General features: G+C 50.3%; 1 protein-coding gene across 5 annotated transcripts in view; it reads right to left on the bottom strand.

Annotated features, from left to right (window-relative positions):
- The window catches only part of Ahnak (AHNAK nucleoprotein), an 86,517-nt gene extending 68,322 nt beyond the window's left edge, over window positions 1-18,195 (bottom strand). For 2 of the 5 annotated variants that reach the window (XM_029472474.1, XM_029472473.1), the window contains exons 1-5: window positions 18,017-18,186; window positions 7,483-7,587; window positions 6,999-7,155; window positions 6,405-6,592; window positions 42-5,570 (exon numbers count right to left, since the gene is read on the bottom strand). In XM_029472474.1, coding sequence (XP_029328334.1) covers window positions 42-5,570; window positions 6,405-6,592; window positions 6,999-7,155 — 5,874 coding nt within the window. In that variant the 5' untranslated portion in view covers window positions 7,483-7,587; window positions 18,017-18,186. Of the gene's footprint in view, window positions 1-41; window positions 5,571-6,404; window positions 6,593-6,998; window positions 7,156-7,482; window positions 7,588-18,016 lie in introns of all 5 variants that reach the window. The other 3 variants (XM_029472475.1, XM_029472476.1, XM_021151887.2) reach the window with 3 other exon arrangements.
- Window positions 18,196-19,677: the final 1,482 nt, after the last annotated feature.

The raw sequence follows: 19,677 nt of genomic DNA, 5'->3' as shown, positions 1-19,677 counted from the left end.
GGCATGGAGATCTTAGGAGCCTTGAAGTGCATGTCAGGCATCTTGAACTTGGGGCCTTTCAACTTTGCATCAGGACATTCCAGATCAACATCAGGTACTTTCACATCCACATTGGGTCCTCTGATGTCAACTTGGGGGCCTCTGAGATCAGCTTCCATTTCTGGCATAGAAGCATCTATCTCTCCTTTCAGTTTGGGCCCCTTAAAATTCAAGTCCACATCAGGCATAGAGATCTTGGCGGCCTTGATATTCAACTTAGGCATCTTAAATTTAGAGCCTTTCAGTTTTCCTTCTGGACCCTCAATATCTAAGTCAGGAACATCAATGTCCACCTTTGGTCCTGAGACATCAATGTCAGCCTTGGGCAGGTTCACATCCACTTCAGGGCCCTCTCCTTTGAAGCCAGGCATGCTGAACTTGGGCATTTTCACCTTGGGCATCTTCAGGTGCCAGTCTGGGCCATGAACATCCACATCTGGAACATCAATGTCCACTTTGGGGCCTTTGATGTCAACTTCAGGAACTTTAATCTCACCTTCCACTTTGGGCAGAGACACATCCACATCACCCTTCACTTTGGGGCCTTTCAGATGTAAATCTACATCAGGCATGGAGATCTTAGGAGCCTTGAAGTGCATGTCAGGCATCTTAAACTTGGGACCCTTCAGCTTCCCTTCTGGACATTCAATATCAATATCACCAACATCCACATCAACTTCAGGACCCTTCAATTCTCCCTCTACTTTTGGAAGAGAAACATCTACACCACTTTTCAGTTTAGGTCCTTTCAAATTAAGCCCAACATCAGGCATAGAGATTTTGTGTGTCTGTATATTCATGCTTGGCATCTTGAACTTGGGACCCTTTAGTTTCCCTTCTGGCCCTTCAATATTCACATCTGGAACATCAATGTCCATTTTGGGTCCTGAGACATCAATATTGGCCTTTTGAAGATTCACATCTACTTCTGCACCCTCTCCTTTGAAGCCAGGCATGCTGAACTTAGGCATTTTGACCTTGGGCATCTTCAATTGCCAGTCTGGGCCATGAACTTCCACATCTGGTGCCTCTACTTTAGGACCTTTGATGTCAACAGCAGGAGCTTTTATTTCTCCTCCCACTTTTGGAACTGAGACATCACAATCTGCTTTTACCTTAGGGCCTTTCAAATTTAAGCTAACATCTGGCATGGATATCTTCTGAGGCTTTATGTTCATTTCTGGCATCTTAAATTTTGGACCTTTTAGTTTTGTATCTGGACCTTCAATATTTACATCTGGAACATCGATGTCTACCTTGGGTCCTGAAACATCAAGGTTGGCCTTGGGGATGTCTACTTCAGGGCCTTCTCCTTTGAAGCCAGGCATGCTGAACTTGGGCATTTTCATCTTGGGCATCTTCAGGTGCCAGTCTGGGCCATGAACCTCAACATCTGGAGCATCGATGCCAACTTTGGGCCCTTTAATGTCCACATCTGGCACTTTTACTCCACCTTCTACCTCAGGCAATGATGCATCCACATCTGCTTTTCCTTTGGGCCCTTTAATATTCAAGTCCACATCAGGCATGGAGATCTTGGGGGCCTTGAAGTGCATGTCAGGCATCTTAAACTTAGGGCCCTTCAGCTTCCCTTCTGGTCCCTCGATGCTCACATCTGGGGCCTCAATATCAACTTTGGGCCCTGAGACATCAATGTCAGCCTTGGGCAGGTTTACATCCACTTCTGGGCCCTCTGCTTTGAAGCCAGGCATGCTGAACTTAGGCATTTTCATCTTGGGCATCTTCAGGTGCCAGTCTGGGCCCTGAACGTCCACATCTGGAGCATTGATATCCACTTTGGGACCTTTGATGTCAACCTCTGGGCCTTTGAGGTCACCTTCCACTTTAGGCAGGGAAACANCTACATCACCCTTCACTTTGGGACCCTTAAGATGTAAATCTGGCATGGAGATCTTGGGAGCCTTGATGTTCATCTCAGGCATCTTGAACTTAGGACCCTTCAGCTTTGCATCTGGCCCTTCAATATTCACATCAGGAGCATCAATGTTCACATTAGGTCCTGAGACATCAATGTCAGCCTTGGGCAGATTTACATCCACTTCAGGGCCCTCTGCTTTGAAGCCAGGCATGCTGAACTTAGGCATTTTCATCTTGGGCATCTTCAGGTGCCAGTCTGGGCCCTGTACATCCACATCTGGGGCACTGATGTCCACTTTAGGGCCTTTGATATCCACATCTGGCACTTTCATTTCACCTTCTATCTTGGGCACTGTCACATCCATGTCCCCCTTCACTTTGGGGCCTTTCATGTTTAAGTCCACATCAGGCATGGAGATCTTGGGGGCCTTGAAGTGCATGTCAGGCATCTTAAACTTGGGGCCCTTCAGCTTTCCTTCTGGGCTCTCAAGGCTCACATCTGAGGTTTCAATGTCAAGTTTAGGTCCTGAGACATCAATAGTAGCCTTAGGCAGGCTCACATCCACATCTGGACCCTCACCTTTGAGAGTAGGCATACTGAACTTGGGCATTTTCATCTTTGGCATCTTCAGGCTCCATTCTGGGCCTTGCACATCCACTTCTGGTGCTTTAATATCTACATTTGGACCTTTAATGTCCACATCTGGAGCTTTCATCTCTCCCTCTATTTTTGGTGCAGACATGTCTAGATTTCCTTTCATTTTGGGTCCTTTGAGATCCAGGTCCACATCTGGTAAAGACATCTTTGGAGCTTTGAAGTGCATCTCAGGCATCTTAAATTTGGGGCCTTTCAACTTCCCTTCTGGTCCCTCAAGGTTCAGATCTGGAGCACTAATATCTAGCTTTGGTACAGAAATGTCCACATCAGCTTTGGGCATGTTCACATCCAACTCTGGGCCTTCTCCTTTGAGACTAGGCATGCTGAATTTGGGCATTTTAATCTTTGGCATTTTCAAGTTCCAATCGGGACCATGAACATCAACATCTGGAACACTGACATCTACTTTGGGGCCTTTCAAGTCTCCTTCCAGCTTTGGCATTGTGACATCATATTCTCCTTTTACTTTGGGACCTTTCATATGCAAATCCACATCAGGCATGGATATCTTTGGGGCCTTGATGTTCATCTCAGGCATCTTCAGCTTAGGACCCTTCAGCTTTCCTTCAGGTCCTTCAATGTTCACATCTGGAACTTTGACATCCACCTTGGGTCCTGAGACATCAATGTCAGACTTCGGGAGATTCACCTCCATTTCTGGGCTCTCTGCCTTGAAGCCTGGCATGCCAAACTTGGGCATTTTTATCTTGGGCATCTTCATATGCATTTCAGGACCTTGAACATCCACATTTGGAACATCAATGTCCAGTTTAGCACTTTTAAGTTCAACATCAGGAACTTTAATCTCACCTTCTGCCCTTGGCACTGTGACATCATATTCTCCCTTTACATTGGGGCCTTTTAAGTGTAAGTCCACATCTGGCATGGAGATCTTTGGAGCTCTGATATTCATTTCAGGCATTTTAAACTTATGCCCTTTCAACTTCCCTTCTGATCCTTCAATGCTTACATCTGGAGCACTGACTTCCACCTTAGTCCCAGAAATGTCAAGGTCAGCCTTGGGCAGGTTCACATTCACTTCTGGGCCCTCTGCTTTGAACCCTGGCACACTGAATTTGGGCATTTTCATCTTGGGAATCTTCAGGTCTGGGCCATGAACATCCACTTGTGGGGTGTCAATGTCCACTTTGGAGCCTTTCAGTTCCCCCTCAAGCTTTGGTGGTGTTACTTCATACTCTCCCTTCACCTTTGGCCCTTTGATATGCAGATCCACATCAGGCATAGAAATCTTTGGAGACTTGACACTTACTTCAGGAAGATTAATGTCAGAGCCTTTAAGTTTGCCACCCAGACCTTCCATGTTGACGTTTGGAGCGTCTACATTGACCTTAGGCCCTGAAATACTAATATCTCCTTTGGGCAGAGTAACATTTACATCTGGGCCTTCTCCTTTGACTCCTGGGACACTGAACTTGGGCATCTTCAAGTTCCATTCTGGACCATGGACTTCCACATCTGGAGCACTGATGTCCATTTTGGGGCCTTTGACATCAACTTCAGGACCTTTGGCTTTTCCTTCTACATTGGGGAGAATGACATCTACACCCCCTTTCCCTTTAGGTGCAGCTACATTTAAGTCTACATCTGCCATAGAAATCCTACAGGACCCTATTTTTCCAGAAGGGCTGCTGATCTTGGGACCTGTCAAGGTCCCCTCTAAGTTTGGTGTCTCTATGTCCACTCTGGAGCCTTTAACTGCCATCTGAGGGCCTTTAACATCACCTTTCACCTCAGGAGCAGATGTCTTCACATTTCCTTTCAGTTTACAGGACCCCAGGCTCAGATCCACATCCTGCATGGAGATTTTAGGTTTCTGGACGATCATTTCAGGAGTCTTGACTTTAGCACCCTTCATCTTCCCTTCGAGCTCACCAGTAGCAATCTCAGGCAGATTGACATCCCCAGAGACCCCAGGAAGGGTCACTTCACCTGTGGGCAGTGCCACATCAAGACCAATCCCCTCTCCCTTTGAACCTGATGCAGAGAACTTAGGGACTTTCATCTTGGGCATATTCAGTTTGCCCCCTAGCCCATGAACATCAACATCAGGGGTTCCGATTTCCACACTAGGACCAGTGATGCTGCCCTCAATTTTGGAAGCACAGGCATCCATTCCTATGTTCCCTTGAAGCTTGGTACCTTTCAGGCCTAAGTCACCTTCAAGTGATGGCCCAGTGATCTGGGGACCCTTCAGTTTCCCCTCAAGCCCCTCAATATTGACAGAGGAGGGAGTTACTTCCAGGTGAGGAGCCTGGATGTTTCCCCCAATAGCCAAGCCTGGCTTGTCACCCTTGTGTCCCACAGAGAATTCAGGTGCAGAAACATTCAGCCCTACCTCTGGAATCTGGCCACCCAGGCCTGCGGAGACACCAAATTTTGGCACCTTCATGGTAGGAATTTTAATTTTCCCAATATCACCACTCTGGAGGGATGGGCCCTGTACCTCTACTGAGCCAGCCCCAAGAGAAGACGAAACGTCCACTCCTGGAACTTGGATCCCTCCTTTGCCACCCAAGTCCAAGCCTTTTGCTTTGACATTGACATCTAGGCTTCCCACCTTTGCCCCAGGCACAGTGACCTGGAATTTTGAGTGGCCGGCACCTTCAAGCTCTGGTCCTGAAGCAGAAATGGCACCTGCCCGGATATCCACAGCAGAGCCTGTGGTTGGAGAGGCTGGCCCGGATCCCGATGGCAGTCGGATCACCGTTTTCCCTGGCTGGGTTTCCACATCTGTGTTGGAGATTTCAGTCACTTCATGCCTTGGTATCTTGATCATGAACTCAGGGCTGCTGATGTCAATGTCCTTCACTCCTTCCCGACCGGTCACATCCACAGTGTAGGCTGTAACCCTTCTAGTCACTGTGATGGTGCGGCTCTGGGTCTCCCCAAGGTCCCCTTCTACTCCATCCTCCGACCTCAGGCGTGGCTTGATCTTCGTGGTGTAGATGCGCTGGTAGTCCTCATCATCCCCGCTCTGCAGAAAGACATGCCCGGCAGAGGTTGCAGCAAAGCCTGCCTGAATCAGCAGATGCCTGGCTGCAGTCCAGCCAACAACAGGGTTGCCTGGTTCCCAAAGGTGCTCAGACCATAACAGAGGTCTAGAGAGCCTCCTGGGGCAGAACACAGGGCACTGAAGAAAGGGGTTGACAGTCATATCATAAGAGGAAAATAGAAACTATTTGGAAGAAAATTCTTGTAAGCAAAAGTCTTGGCTGCCCAGGAAAGGCTCTACCACCCAGTGATAGTTCAAAGAAACCTGTTCCAGGGACCCATCCCAATCAGGCCCTTCATCTTTCAATTCTCAGATCACTGGCTTGATTGTTTAAGGTGTCACCCAGGAGCCTTTGCACACTGGAAAGCATCTGTGACAGCTGATGGCTTGGCTGTGATTGGGTAATACTTTCACTTTGAGGACACATGCTTTATTCAGTTAGCAAGCCATTAGGAGTAAAGAAGCACTTTCCACAAGCATTGTGCTGTTCATCTTCTCACTCATGGAATGTAGAGAGGCAGATTGAACACCAGTAAGGTCATTTCAGAGTAAAGCAGCCAACCTTCCTCTTGGCACCTAAGCCCCCACTGCTTGAGTTGTTTCCCTCACCATGGCATAGTCTTAAGAGACTGAAGGAACACTATACTTGTAGGAACGGAACCAGCCACATGCCACATATAAACAGAAAGAAACCAGAGGACAGAAGTCACAAGAGAATGCAGAAGAAGAGATAAGAAGGAAGGCTCAGGAAGTAGGCCAAGAAGCCATCAGGATCATGGGGGAGTTCTGAACAAAGGTGGGTCACCAGGTACTCACCAGAACCACTTCAGAGCTACGGGAACTGAAGACTTCATGGGTCCAGGTCTGTCCAGGCTCAGGGGAACGGTCCCCTTTACGGTGCAACTTCAAGCCAACAGTGTGATGCCCCATGGTATTCAGCAACTGGGTCACCTCACCAGACTGCAGGTTGTCAAAGTAGATGGTGGCACCCACAATCTGGTCCCCTAAGTAAGGGAGTACAACAATCAAGTAAAGAGCCACAGGTCTCAAGAAAGCACCACATAAGAGCCACTAAAACTGACTTTCCTTTAGCTTCACGAACACCACACAGACATAGTATTGCCCATTCAAGCACAGAGGAGGAAACTAGCTGGAAAGGCCAACTCTTTTACACATAGCTGCAGAATTGGTGAGGAGCGCAGAATCAGATCTGAAGATACGGTCGGTCTCCAAGATTCCACGTGACTACCTCCCCTGAGATTCACAAGACACAGAGTAGCAAGGGACAGGGCTTGGGCACTGACCTTCTTTATGTTGCCTTCCACAGTCGTTTGGTCATTTCTGCCTGCCCCCCTGCCTCCTGCCTCCTGCCCCCCGCCAGGGCCCAGTCATTATCCTGGGGAGACTCACCCTCCTTGACCACCCCAGTGCGGGCCGCAGGGGAGTTCTGCATCACCTCCTGAACAAAGACTCCATCATCCCTCTGGGCAATGGTCAGCCCGTGGGAACCACTGCCCTGCCAGTTGGGCAGCAGCAGCTCCCGGGTTGTCTCTTCCTCCTTCTCCATCTGGGATGAGATGAAAGAACAGAGCTCTGGTCACGGGGACATGGAGAGCAGTATGATATATGAGAGATCCAGAGATCTTTGGTGCTGTGCACATCCAGGGAATAGAGCCCAAGCTGCTCCCTCAGCCCTGGCTCACCTGGGGATTCCTTGGGGAAGGATGGTCTGTTCCATGTCTTTCCACTGTGGAAGTTCTCACAATGCACAATAAAGACAGAAAGAGGGAAACCCGCCCTTCGGTCCACCCATGGCACAGGTCCAAATGTTACACCAAGTATCCAGCATGCCGCATGCTATCCTCCATTCCTCTGCACCATCCCACCTACTAACCTTTGCAGGACTCAGCTCAGGAGCAAACGCCTTGCCAGGAGCCCGCCCCTCCTTCTTTTCTTTCTGTATCAGTCTCTCTCTCTTTGCGAATCTTGGCCACACAACCTAGGAAAAATTTCACCATGATATTCACCCCCATCCTCTCAAAACTCAGTGAGCTACCACCCAAATGACAGATGAATACTGAACCCCAGGGCAGGCCAAAACTCTGGCCCCCACTACACTCAGTAACTACATGACTCTGAAGCCCATTGCTACAGAAAATGAGGTTAAAGGAAAGGGAATAGGTTTCTAACATCTGCATCCTCCCAGCTATCGGACTCCTGCCAAGGACACTTAACCTCTCTGAACCTATGTTTCTTTGTCTGTGAACATGGAAATAGTAAGAGTTCCATGCAGACTGATGGAATATAAGACAGCAGCAGCTCCACGAAGGCTCCACAAAACGCTCATGTTCATCGGTCTCTAGAATAACTGGTCCCACAGTTACAAGCAGAGGCTGAGACTCTGAAAAGCCCATTTGCCTGGAGTGCACATAAAGAGGGTGATGACACAGATATTTCTACAGGTCTTTCCGCTATGCCAACTTCAATCTATACATCTTCACTAATGTGAGACTGTTCTCTAAGCATGGTTGGTGGCATCCACCCCAGTGACAGTGACTCAGCTTACTATCTGTAGCCTGGCCCTCAGGACCAAAAGGACCCCTTACCCGCTGGAAGTTCCATAGCCATGCTCCTGGTAGTGGCCTAGACAAAGACAATCCCATCCCCACTAGGTTCCCAAAGCCAAAAGCCTTGCTTGGGCCCCTAGTTAGTCAAGGCAATGTGGATGCCCACAGTGGACCCTAAGATAGACACTATAGGTGAAGGTGTTCCTCATTGCCATAGGATGAGCTATCAGCTGCAGAGGTGCCCTGGGAAAGCACCCAGCAGAATGGTGAATATGGCAATGAGCTACAGCCACCCACACAAAATACCACTGGCAGTCGTCTAAAAGCATACCTGTGAAATTGTGTGAAGGACTCTATAAATTGTGGTGAGCCTCACCCAAAGCCCCACCCTGAAACTGTTTACATCCAGAAATTAGTCAACCAATCATAAATACATGTATCCCGATCACCTCCTGCATGTCCGAGTCTATACTAGATGCTGCAAAGGAAATCAGCCCAGCCCAGCACTTAATTGTACACTGCATTAGATTGTTACCTCCCAACATTCATGCATCCTCTAGACATTTATTAAACGTACTCCCTATGCTAGATATGGAAATTTAAAAGACTTGAGTCCTATCTCCATACAAATGATAAACAAGGGACTCTGGGTGTGGCTAACTGGGCTCCACAATGTTCCAGAAGTGTTCAGAGGCATCTCGGGAAATGAAATATAAATGAGGCTTCCAAGGTGCTGGAGCGAGCCTCCAGGATGGGAACAGTAGCTTTTAGAAACCCATGGCACTCAGCAGGTCCAGTCTCAGGCAGAAAACAACAAAAGATAAACGCACACAAACCAAAACCAAAACAAACAAACAAACATCCAACAACCTAGATCACCACACCTGTTCTCAAACTTGACAAACTCATAAACACAGTGTTTATCATGGGCCTCCTTAACAACACAGGTGCTGGCTAGAGAGTAAGAGAAAACAAGAGAGAAGCCTGCTGGTGCAGGTTTGAGCTAGGGAAACACCCCCTCCCTTCCCAGCAGGCAGAAGAGGCTACTTTAAGAGTAAAGCCACACTGACTCTTCACAACTTGAAACTGGCACTGGCTTGTCTGCCCTACCCTGGACCAACACTGAGAAGCCAGACTAGAAGTCAGAATCCCCGGCAGAAACAGGAAAGTAAAAGTCTCAAGCTCCAACACCTAAGAACTGAAGCCAGCCACCCTTCAAGTTTCCTAGTCCCCGCCTTCCTCCTTGTGCAGGGCCCCTTGCTCTGCCAAACATCCTGGTGCTGAGCCAGCAGAGGAGAAAGAGAGCCAGCTCACTCTCACCCACATGGTGGCCCCACCCTGCCTCCTTCCACAGTGAGTCACTGCAGTCTGCAGCAACAGCTCCAGACATGCACAGGGTCACGCCTAGAGCCTAGTCAATGCAATACCTCCTAGGCCAGGCACCCAAGTACACTTCCCACAGTTTCCCTTCTCCCGATTGAGCCCTGGAACAAGGGTCCTTAGATGCCGAAAGCACTGAGGACCAACCTGGACTTGCTGTATGTGCCGCTCAGTAGGTTAATGAGAGAAGTCATTCTAAAAAGCTCTCAACCAGCCGGGCGTGGTGGCGCACGCCTTTAGTCCCAGCACTCGGGAGGCAGAGGCAGGCGGATTTCTGAGTTCGAGGCCAGCCTGGTCTACAAAGTGAGTNCAGCCTGGTCTACAAAGTGAGTGCCAGGACAGCCAGGGCTATACAGAGAAACCCTGTCTCCAAAAAACCAAAAAAAAAAAAAAAAAAAAAAAAAAGCTCTCAACCACTGCAAAAAGGAACCACCGGACTCATGCCACAGGTTGGCCCTACCCAAGTGGGTCTGCCAAGCACCTGTCTACTGTGCCACTGGCCAATAAGGACTCCCTTCTCAACATGCATGGTCCTGAAAGCCATGGCAACCCATACAAGAGATGGGAGGCCATGGTGGCAACAAGCTTTGTTTTCTGCATCTGGGCAGCAGCTCTTGGTCTGTCCTCCACTAATGGAGCCTGTAGCCAGCCCAGATGTTCCTCCCTCTCCTCCCATAAAGGTTAAGTCGGGCCTCCAGGTAAATCAAAAAGATCTTTGGAGGTTGGGAGAATTCTTCACAATTCAGTCACTCATCACAAGCCTTTGGGGCTTGAAAAGAGTCAAATGTGAGCTGCTAACATGGTAGCCACATGTAGCTGTTTAAATTTAAATGGATTAGCCTAGCATGGGAGTACACACCTATAATCTCATCACTCAAGAGGGAAAGCCAGGAGATCAAGAGTTTAAGGGTGGCCTGAACTACAGCACAAGTTCAGTGCCAGCCTGGGCTACATGAGCGCCTGTCTCCAAAAGCCAAAACTAAAATCATTTTAGGCAAGTAATTAAATTACCATGGTTACACACACACACACACACACACACACACTACATGGGGAAAAGAAGATGAGAAATAACTCAGTGGTAAAGAATGCTTGCTGCTCTTCCCCAGGACCTGAGTTCCGCTCCCAGCAGCCAAGTCAGGTGACTCACAACCACCTACAACTCCAGCTCCAGGGAATCCCATGCCCTCTAGCTTCCATGTATCCCTCTACATATGTGGCGCACACTCACACAGGCTTACATGTATATACATAAATAAGCATTTAAACTCATTTTACCTGTGTGTGTTTGTATATATGGGTATGTGACTGCAAGTTCCCCTGAGGCCAGGAATGTTGAGTTCCCTTGGAGCTGGAATTAGAGGTGGTTGTTAAGAGGCTCAACATAGGTCCCAAACGTGGGTCCTCTAAAAGAAGAGTACTCCCTCTTAACCACCAAGCCATCTCTCTAGCCCTGTGGGGTCTTTTGTTTTGGTCTTTAGCTTTTTGAGACAGGGACTCATATTGTCCAAGCTGACCTCAGCTTTGTAGCTGAGAACTTCTTGATCCTCATGCCTCCAACCTTCCCAGTTCTGAGGTTACAAAGGAATTCTGCTATGCCTGGCTCAAAGTTAAAAATGTAATACATTACAGTCACATTACAGGTGCCTAACAGTCCCTGCCATATTTAGACAGCAAGGGTATGCAAAATCTCCCCTACAGTAGCATCCTAGAGGACAGCATGGCTGCTGCTCACATACAGGGAAAGGAAGATACACAGAGGCTAGAATAGGAAGTGTTAGACCCCAAGAACTCAGGTCTGCTAGCTCCAGTCCTATGACCCAATAGAGATGAGCATGTAATCCTTTGTGATGAGAAGAGGCAGGATTGCAGTGGAGAACCCCGAAGGCAGAGGGATGCTTGGGGAACACAGGACTGAGGTAGTGAGGATGCTCTAAGTAAAAAAAAAAACAGAAAGGACTCAGAGATAGAGCATGATTCTGCCCAAATGTCATAACAGAATGCCCCTTCTGCAATTCAAAATCACAAATAAAATATATGCAGCAAAAATATATGTGCCTGCTACGATAGGGGCTGTACTAAGCAGATCCAGAGGATTTCCAAAAGCAGACAGTCCCGGCAACAGGGGCCTCCAGACAGCCATTCTCCCCTCTGTCCTCAGAGAACTAGGCCGTTCTTTCTTCCCCACAGGTGAAAGCTCGGGGCAATTGCTGCTGCAGCGACAGACAACCACTGTATGTGTCAAGATGACAGGATCTCTCATTCTCTCCTCTCTCTCTCTCTCTCTCTCTCTCTCTCTCTCTCTCTCTCTCTCTCTCTCTGCTAAGCCAAACCCTAGGACCTCAATGGCTGAATAGGCCTGTACCAGAACGACACAAGGAATGGATCTGCATAATACTCAGGGGAAGAAAAAAGTTCTCCGCCTACGTCAGGGAGGACCTTCCATCACTGCTGCACCCACATGGTCTAACTAACCTGCCATACACACAAGGCCAGGGACACGGAGTTTCCATCCCCAGAACATAATGACTCATAGCTAGGATTAGAGATCTCCACCAGAGGGAAAGCTCTGACACTCCTAACCAGGTGAGGGGTTGGATAGTCAGAGAGACACACCCAGAAGGACGATAGATATGCTGTCATAAACACTCCCCAAAGGGAAAGAGAGCTGAACACTGACCTGCCATCAATAGTTAAGTGAAGGAATTCTAAGATCTCTCAGACACTGAGCCAACAATCAAGCAGCGTACACTAGCCAGTACCAGGTCCCCGACACATATACAGCAGAGGACTGCCTCGTCTGGCCTCAGTGAAAGAAGATGCACTTAACCCTCAAGAGACTTGAGGCCCCAGGGAGTGGGGAGGCCTGACAGGGTGGGGAGTGGGGAGGGGTGGAGGACATCCTCTTGAAGACTGGAGAGGAGGAATGGGTTGTGGAACTGTCAGAGGACTAGGACAGGCCTGGAGGAGGAAAACAACTGGATTGTAAAAAAAGATTAAAGATAATTTAAAAAAAAAATTTCTCACCAAGAAAAAAAAAAGAAGAGAGAGAGAAGGAATTCTGCAGAACCCTGCCCTGCCAGGACTGTGCCACTGTTATCCCTTTCTTAGGGTCTCATCTCGTGTACAAACAATCCTACAGGGATGAATTAACACCACTATTTTAGGAATATGGAGAAAACAATCCAACAGTCTTCGTCCAAGCAAAGAGATCAAGACACAAAAATACATATAGGATGAGACACATGGGAAACCATAGAGAAAGACCCATAAGGGAGACAGACACCCAGAAGCAAGTCCTGTGATGAAGCAGGAGAGAATGAGCCAGAGGGAAGCACACACCAGAAGAGGGCAAGAAGCCTCGCTCTTGCATTCCACCAGCCTCATGTCGACCCTACCTAGGCAGAGTTGTAGGTACCACGGGCCCAGCATTTAAGGAACCTTTATTCTGGGTCTCTTCGAGACTGTGTCTCCAAGAGGCAGGAATCCCAAGATTGTCAAACGCTTGAACTCCCCAGAACCTAACTCTGGATCTCTCTTGGGCCGACATATGGAAGACAAGAGATGCTTTTCTCTCTAGCACCCAACCTGAGTTGGATCAACAGAACCCACATGGTAGAAGAGAACTGATGCCTGCAAGTTGTCCTCAAACATTTACACATGTGCCAAAGCATGAGGACGCACACACATGCGTGTACACACACACAGAAAGCATTTATAACAAAACAAGAAAAGCAACAAACATTTAGCAGAGACAGACATGGTGCACACTTATAATCCTAGTACTTAAGAGGCTGAGCCAGGAGGATCACTGCAAGTTCCAGCCCCTCCTAGGCTATATAGTGAGTTCAAGGATAGCCTTGACTACATGAGATCCTGTCAAAAACAATCAAAAAACATTATAGGAGTAAACCTCATGTCTCATGTCACCTAGAATCCTCAGGAGGCTAAGACAAGAATATCTAAAGTTTTAGGCCAATGAGGCTACTTAAGTAGACATGGGACAGGGAACTTTCCACTTATGGGAGGGATCAAAGAGAATTAAACCAGCAAGACCCAGATGACCTGGATATTGGAGGGATATTCAGAGAAAGACATAAGGGGAAAACACACACACACACACACACACTACACACGTGCAGAAGCTCACAGAGACCCTTGTCAATCCCATCTCCCACCTTTCCCAGCTTAGGCAGTCCTCTTGGTAAGCTTTATGGCCACCTGTCCACCTGGTACTCAGATCCCTGGGCTTGCACCTTCCTCTGTGTCTGTCCTTTGAGGATCAGCCACATTACCACAACTACCAGAAGGAAGTTTCACCAGCCTCCGTTAGCAGCCCCCTCCCCAGCATGCTAGGTTTTTTGCTCATTGACTTCTAGGACAGCTATAACCAGAGCCATAACCAGAGCCATAACTGCTTCTTGATTTCCACCTCCTTCTCTCTACTCGGGCCACACACATTTCCCCACAAGTCGCAAGCCCTAAAACTCTAAATTCTCACTTCCAGCAGGAAGGGAGAGTCCCTCTCCCTCCCCTAGCTAAGGGGCCCTCCACCTCTCCTAGTGACAGAGACTGAAGACAGCATTGTATTACCCAGTGGAAACTTCCCCATCAGGACACAACACCAAGGAAAAACTGGCCTTAGACAGAACTTCTGAGATTAAAACACCAACTCTAAGGGCAGTGTCCTATGGTTGGGGAACCTGAGGGAGAAGTTTGTTGTTGCCTTGTGGGGTAGATTACAGTTTAGACTATACCCTGTGCCCCACCCAGCTCCCTAGTAAGTGCTGCATGTTCGCCCCCCAGTGGTCAAGCCATGTAGCAAAAAGACTCAGAGCCAGGTCTTCAAACGATGGCTGCAATGCTCCCTCCCACCAGCCTAGCCAGGACACGTAGCCAGGATCAGCTCCAGGCACTTCCCCTTCCCCCAGAACCTCCGCTCCAGGCCCCAGGGACCAGGCAGGATGCCGCTCCCTGACAGGCCGTATCCAATGCTTTGCCCAGCTCAACCTCCATGTGTGGGGAAAATACTCCCAAGACTGCCCTATCCTCCTTGAGGGCCTCTAGGTCAAGGCCTGGACCTGTGCAGGACAAAGGAGCTCACTTCAGTCCATAACTGCAGTCTCTGTACACTGACATGGAACTTCTACCCCAGAGTAGTCAGTCACTGCCTCTGCCCTCCACGTCCCGGGAGGCTAACAGAGGTGACATATCCAGGTTTATCACAGTGTGAGGACCCCATGAACAGGGCATCCTCTCACAGGCAATAACACAAACTTCACTGAAAGTGAACAATGACTCCTGAAATGCAAACAGTGACGGGCCCAAGACCAATTATTTGAGCTTTAACACCAACGGAAACTGGGGCTAGGAAAGAGAAAGGGGGATCTTCATCAAATAACACAGACATTTCCGCAGAAACATTGTGACACCAACCCCTATTCGGACACTTTTTGGACACACTCAAACATGGACGATACTATGATCAAGAAGGCTTTGGAAGCCAGCCAGATGATCCAGTGATCAACTCAAGGAATTGCAAGTTCCTGGGAGCCCTGGCTGAAGCCCGAAGGGGCCCAGGTGTATTGCACATTCTAAATTGGCAGCCACCTCCCTTCCTCTAACCCAAGTGAATATAAGCACGTGGTCAGCCCAGCCCCAAGGAGAGAAACTTGGGGGTGTCCAGGCAAAGATCCCTTCAGAAGTCAGACTAGCTCTCCCAGTTTGCTTCTCTTGTCTGTCTCCAGGCAGTTCCCAAGTTCTGAAAAAGGTAGTGACCACACCCCAGTGCCCAACACATCCTCCACTCCCACAGCTTTACCCCAACCCCTCAAACCAGCTCCTCAGGCTCAGAGTGGTGTGCTCTGCCAGAACCCGACAGACAGTTCCAAGTGGAGCATAAGGCCTGTAGGGCTCTGAACCTCTAAGCAGAGCCTCTCTAGGCCTGAAGTGATCTGGGGCCCCATCACTCATTCCCTGTCCTTAACTAAGGCTACCTTTCTTCTTCCACAGAGCTCCCCAGTCCACTCTTTCTTTCTCTTGTCCTTCCCTGGACTTGGAGCTGTGGGGTGCTAGGCCAAGACCCTCAGAGTATCACTGTTGACCTCCAAACCATGAGCACTAAGTCTCGGATGACTCACATGCCTGTCTCTCTGAATGTCCTGGTTCTCTTCACAATGTCCCTTTGCATAATCTCTTAGGGACAAGAGCTTTAGAAAGGAGTTCAGACATCTTCCAGATGTCATCCCTACCCACAGCCAGTCCACACCCCCCCCCAGTCCTTTACTAGCTCAGCTCCCATGTTCCCAGTTCCTTTCCCACACTCCCCTTGCCCCATAACTCAGCTCAGACCGAGGAAGTAGCCCTTAAATGAGGGGTTCCCTTCTACTGCACAATCTGCACACTCTACAGACCAGATACAGGCCTGCCCTCCCCCACATCCCCATAGTTTTTCAAGAAAAGGAAGCTACTAGTTCATTCAGCTTGGGAAAAGGAAAAGAGACCCACCCTACCCCCAGAGACTTCCCTAATAGGGCAGGGCCAAAATAGTTCTACTCACCTAAGCTATTCTCAGTGTGGGTAGAGACCCTAAAACAGTTATACTCACCTAAGCTATTCTCAGTGTGGGTAGAGGCCCTAAACATTGCCCACATTGCCCATGGCATCTTCCCATGTGCCCTCCCTTCTCCCAGTCACCTATGAGGACAGCAGCTAGCTGAATCATTGGATCTTGTGAATTCATCCCATCTAGGTAGGTGCAGTAAGATGGTTCCTGCCATTGCTAAAGTTTAAGGGCAGACTGTTTCAAAACCATTTGTTGGGAGTCCTTTTTCTCCTGGGAATTCCAGGTCACTTTCCAAGGACCCCCCACCCTCACCCCCCAACTACCTCCAGAAGCTTTTCTGCAAATCGCCTCCACAGAACAGGGACATTGAGACAAGCACCCCTGGACGCGCGTGTCCTCAGAGACAGCCTAGGGCCACACCCTGCCAAACGAGGGTGCCAACCCAGACATCATGCGCACAATCTTCTGTGGTCACATTGTGCAGAAGTGACAATAGAGTGAGCAGGCAAGCACACCACACACACACACACACACACACACACACACACCAGGGACACTACGTTGTCAAGGCTCCATTCCATTTGACTTGTAGGATATCTCCGGGTCACCCCAAGAGTCTTCAGTCCTCATAGCCATGTACAGCTAGCCCTGATGCCAACCCAACGCCACCAAGGTTCTGCGTCCTCCAAATCCGCCCTGGCACTGAAAGGGGCTCCAGCCAGAGGAGGCCCAGGCTCCCGCACACTGCACATCCCCTCCCTGCATGGGAAAGCCTTACATAACACAGCTCTGCACACACCCTAAGCATGTTGCCTTTCCAACCCCACAGTAGGATCTTGCCCCCCGCCCTCTCTGCTGGCGCGCACTGCAAAAGTAAAGGGTTCCAAAGAGAGCAGTGAAGTCCTTCACCTACGCCCTGCGCTCTGGCCCCCACCGCCTACACACGGCCTCTTTCCCCCTCCGCTTTGCCCCTCACCCCCACCCCACCCCCGAATTCTGGTTTGAATTAGTCACCGGCTCCAACCACTACATTCCTCAGGCTGCTGGAATCCAGCCAGGCGCTGGGGCGGGGGCCATCCCGCCCGGACGAGTTTGGGAGTGGGGTGGGGTAGGGAGAAAGCACCGCCCCTAGAAGGAGCAAGGGAGGTTCTGGGGACTGTGTGGATTGCACAGCCCCCTCCCCGCCCACCCCAGCGCAGGAATCTCCCTAATTATGCCCCCCCCGACTCCCACCCATCCCACAGGGAGGCACGCTGCAAACTTCCAGGCTCCGACGCCCAGGAGAAAGAAGGGAGTTTTCTGGATCTGGAAACACGGAGGGGCAAGACTAGGGCGGGGCAGTTGAAGGGGAGCTGTTGAAGTCGCCGCTAGGAGCCAGAAAGGGAGAGGCTGGTGGTACAGAGCAGGGTGGGGCCGAGGGGAATCCGGACGCGAAGTTCGAGATGGAGGTGTGGGGAGCCGCGAAGGACAGCAGAGGGGGCACGCGGTGCAGGGGCGCGGGAGGGGCGATGGGGCTCTTGGAAAACTTCTCCAGTAAACATGGTATAGGAACCAAGTAGCGCTCTGAGCCGCCGCCCCAAAGAGATGGAATCGGTCAGGGACCACCAGATCAGGAACACCCTGCAGTGCAGTTGGAACGACAATACACCCGCGGGAAAAAACTAAAAGCGCAGCAAAGCACACTTCGAAGCGATTTTCTAACTTAGTTAAACTTGGCCCTAACTCCAGAGAAAGAGCTTTACTCCTGAAGCGTGACGCGTCGCCTGCCCCGGCGGCCGCAAGCGGCCAGGTTTGCTCCCAACAGTCGGAACCCTCGTAGTGACACTACCGCAAATGCACCTCGCCCGAGTCCCTCTCTCCCCTGGTCACCCGAACCCTGGCCCCACACCTTACCGCCCAGCGCTCCGCTTCCCTACCTGCGGGCTCAGCCCCAGGACGCAGCCATAGCCGGCGAAGGGCCCGAGGTCGCAGTGCTGACTGCTGGCGACAGCGAGCCCCAGTCGGGGCGGGTCTGGCAGGGCGGACAGTGCAGTCCCCGCGGCAGAGCTGCTCCAAGTGGCCGGGCCCCCGCGCGCGGAGGCGGCTCTTGTAACTCGGGCGGGTCTGCCCGGAGCTGTGGGGAGAGGGCGGGGCCGGGCGGGGCCCGAATAGGGCTGGGACCCGAGAGCACGACTAACACTGAAGCCACCCTGGAATGGGCCGGTGAAGGGAGAAGGTTGAGGGGGCTCAGGGACGAGGAGGCGTCGCCTTTTCCCCTCCCCTATCCCATCTATTGCTCGTGTCCCGGCTCTGGATCTTCCCACCCCATTTTAAACAGTGTGTGTGTCTTCACCGGCAAGAAATTCCTGGAAGCACTCAGGGGCACAGATTCACAGTCGGAATCCAGAATCAACCTAGTCTGCAGAAGAGCCAAGAAGCTCAGATGATTCAACCTCGACCTCCAGCCTCCACACAGACCTTTGAGCTTTCTCTCAAGCTCAGATACATTAGTCCCAGGCCCCAGCCTCCTCTCTCAGTTCCCAGGCTTCTTGCAGCCTCGCCCCATTCCTCGCCTTCAGGCTCTCTCCTCTTCTACAAAACACACTGACTCTAAGACTTAGATCCGACCCCTAGGAATGGAGTCACCTATGCACCACACCACCGTGCTGTTCTTCATTGCAGCGACACCAGTCAGGCCTGCAGCCGTTGGACGCACCATGGAACTGCTCACTCTCTCCTGTAAACTCTGTCCCCCATGCCTTTTGGGTATTTTATTTGGGGGAGGGAGCACAGACTGTGTAGCCCGGCCATCACAGAACTGGCTAGAACTGATAGCCTTACAGAGCCCCTTGCCTCTGCCACCCTGGGACTAAAGGCATGAGCCACTATGCCCCAGAAAGCTTGAGGAACCCAAGATCCAGCTCTTTCTTTGCATTCCCAGGCCTTCTGCGCCTCTCACAGCTCCTCCCCCATATTTCCATTTGCAAGTTACTCAGCTCCCCAATTTACAGCCATTTCCCACAGCCACTTCTAACTCTATGTGGATTTTATTAAATGCTTAATGATGGGGTTGCAGAGATGTTCTGGCTGCATCCCCCCTCCACACCTCCCTTTTTCTTCTTCCCTATTGAGTTCTACCCTCTCTGGCAGGTGGCTGCCCAGCTGCCCACTCCAGTTTCCCTTCCTTCCCAAATGCCCCGAGACCTCAAGCTGGAGAACTGAGACCTTGGCCTGAGGCAGGAGCACCTTCGCTCCAAGATCATGAGTGGGCTGGGGCTGAGACCAGCCCTGCCCTGTCCTCTGAAATGGCAAACATGTTTACAGGCTAAAAATATCAGCCAAGTCTGCTGCCAGCCCTGGGGGCTGTGTCCAGGTCCAGTTACCACACAGGGTACAGGCGATGGGGGGAGGGAGACAACAGAAAGGAGTGACAGGGAACAGACACAGATATAATGGACACACCAGGGTGCAGAGAAATGTAGGGAGAAATTCAGACAGGCATGGACATGTAAAGACAGGCAAAGCAGAGACTTGGCTACTAACATTCCTCTCTCTCTCTCTCTCTCTCTCTCTCTCTCTCTCTCTCTCTCTCTCTCTC

Source organism: Mus caroli, chromosome 19, assembly GCF_900094665.2.
Source record: "Mus caroli chromosome 19, CAROLI_EIJ_v1.1, whole genome shotgun sequence".
NCBI classification, from domain to species: domain Eukaryota; kingdom Metazoa; phylum Chordata; class Mammalia; order Rodentia; family Muridae; genus Mus; species Mus caroli.
Note: the sequence above shows the minus strand (reverse complement) of the source record. Positions and strands in the feature narration are given on the sequence as shown.